The following is a 1,799-nucleotide window of genomic DNA, read 5'->3' as shown; positions in this document are numbered from 1 at the left end:
TACTGGACTAAGAGCAGTGCATCATGGGAACTGGACTAAGAGCAGTGCATCATGGGTACTGGACTAAGAACAGTGCATCATGGGTACTGGACTAAGAGTAATGCATCATGGGTACTGGACTAAGGGTAATGCATCATGGGTACTGGACTAAGAGCAGTGCATCATGGGTACTAGGAGTAATGCACTAAATAGGGAACAATTTGTGATTCCTGCAGTAAATGGAAGTTCCTCCAACTCCTTACTCGCTGCAGCGTGTGTGTGTGTGTGTCCATGCTTGTGTGTGTCCATACTAGTGTGTGTGTGTGTGTGTGTGTGTGTCCATGCTTGTGTGTCCATACTAGTGTGTGTGTGTGTGTCCATGTGTGTGTGTCATACACACACACACACACACACACACACACACACACACACACACATAGACACAGGTATGGACACATACACAGGTATGGACACACACACAAGACACTCTCCTACACCACGTCCCCTAAACTCAGACCCTCTCCTACACCACCGCCCCTAAACTCAGACCCTCTCCTACACCACCGCCCTAAACTCAGACCCTCTCCTACACCACCGCCCCTAAACTCAGACCCTCTCCTACACCACCGCCCTAAACTCAGACCCTCTCCTACACCACCGCCCTAAACTCAGTCCTCCCCTACCCCTCTCCACCACCCCCCTAAACTCAGACCCTCTCCTACACCACGTCCCCCCTAAACTCAGACCCTCTCCTACACCACCGCCCTAAACTCAGACACTCTCCTACACCACCGTCCCTAAACTCAGACCCTCTCCTACACCACGTCCCTAAACTCAGACCCTCCCTACACCACGTCCCTAAACTCAGACCCTCTCCTACACCACCGCCTAAACTCAGACACTCTCCCTACACCACCGTCCCCTAAACTCAGACACTCTCCTACACCACGTCCCCAAACTCAGACACTCCCCAAACTCAGACACTCCCCAAACTCAGACCCTCTCCTACACCACCGTCCCCCTAAACTCAGACACTCTCCTACACCACTGTCCCTAAACTCAGACACTACCCAAACTCAGACCCTCTCCTACACCACCGCCCCAAACTCAGACACCCTCCTACACCACGTCCCCTAAACTCAGACACTCTCTCCTACACCACCGTCCCCTAAACTCAGACCCTCTCCCCTACACCACTGTCCCTAAACTCAGACACTCTCCTACACCACTGTCCCCTAAACTCAGACACTCCCCAAACTCAGACCCTCTCCTACACTACCGTCCCCTAAACTCAGACACTCTCCTACACCACTGTCCCCTAAACTCAGACACTCCCCAAACTCAGACCCTCTTCCTACACCACCGCCCCCAAACTCAGACCCTCTCCTACACCACTGTCCCCAACCCGCCCCCAAACTCAGACACTCCCCAAACTCAGACCCTCTCCTACACCACCGCCCCAAACTCAGACACTCCCCAAACTCAGACCCTCTCCTCCTACACCACGTCCCCTAAACTCAGACCCTCTCCTACACCACCGCCTAAACTCAGACACTCTCCTACACCACCGTCCCTAAACTCAGACCCTCTCCTACACCACCCCCCCTAAACTCAGACCCTCCCCTACACCACGTCCCCTAAACTCAGACCCTCTCCTACACCACCGCCCTAAACTCAGACACTCTCCCCTACACCACCTTCCCTAAACTTCAGACACTCTCCTACACCACCGTCCCTAAACTCAGACCCTCTCCTACACCACGTCCCTAAACTCAGACCCTCCCTACACCACGTCCCTAAACTCAGACCCTCTCCTACAC

The 1,799-nt window shown here is 53.9% G+C and overlaps 1 protein-coding gene across 1 annotated transcript; it reads left to right on the top strand.

The window, feature by feature from the left end:
* Positions 1 to 427: 427 nt before the first annotated feature.
* LOC135568555 (uncharacterized) lies at positions 428 to 1,588 on the top strand. The gene is made up of 3 exons (XM_065015351.1): positions 428 to 443; positions 724 to 896; positions 1,043 to 1,588. The coding sequence occupies exons 1-3, from the start codon at positions 428 to 430 to the stop codon at positions 1,586 to 1,588; spliced, it is 735 nt and encodes a 244-aa protein (XP_064871423.1).
* Positions 1,589 to 1,799: the final 211 nt, after the last annotated feature.

This window comes from Oncorhynchus nerka, unplaced genomic scaffold (genome assembly GCF_034236695.1).
Source record: "Oncorhynchus nerka isolate Pitt River unplaced genomic scaffold, Oner_Uvic_2.0 unplaced_scaffold_1487, whole genome shotgun sequence".
NCBI lineage: Eukaryota > Metazoa > Chordata > Actinopteri > Salmoniformes > Salmonidae > Oncorhynchus > Oncorhynchus nerka.
Note: the sequence above shows the minus strand (reverse complement) of the source record. Positions and strands in the feature narration are given on the sequence as shown.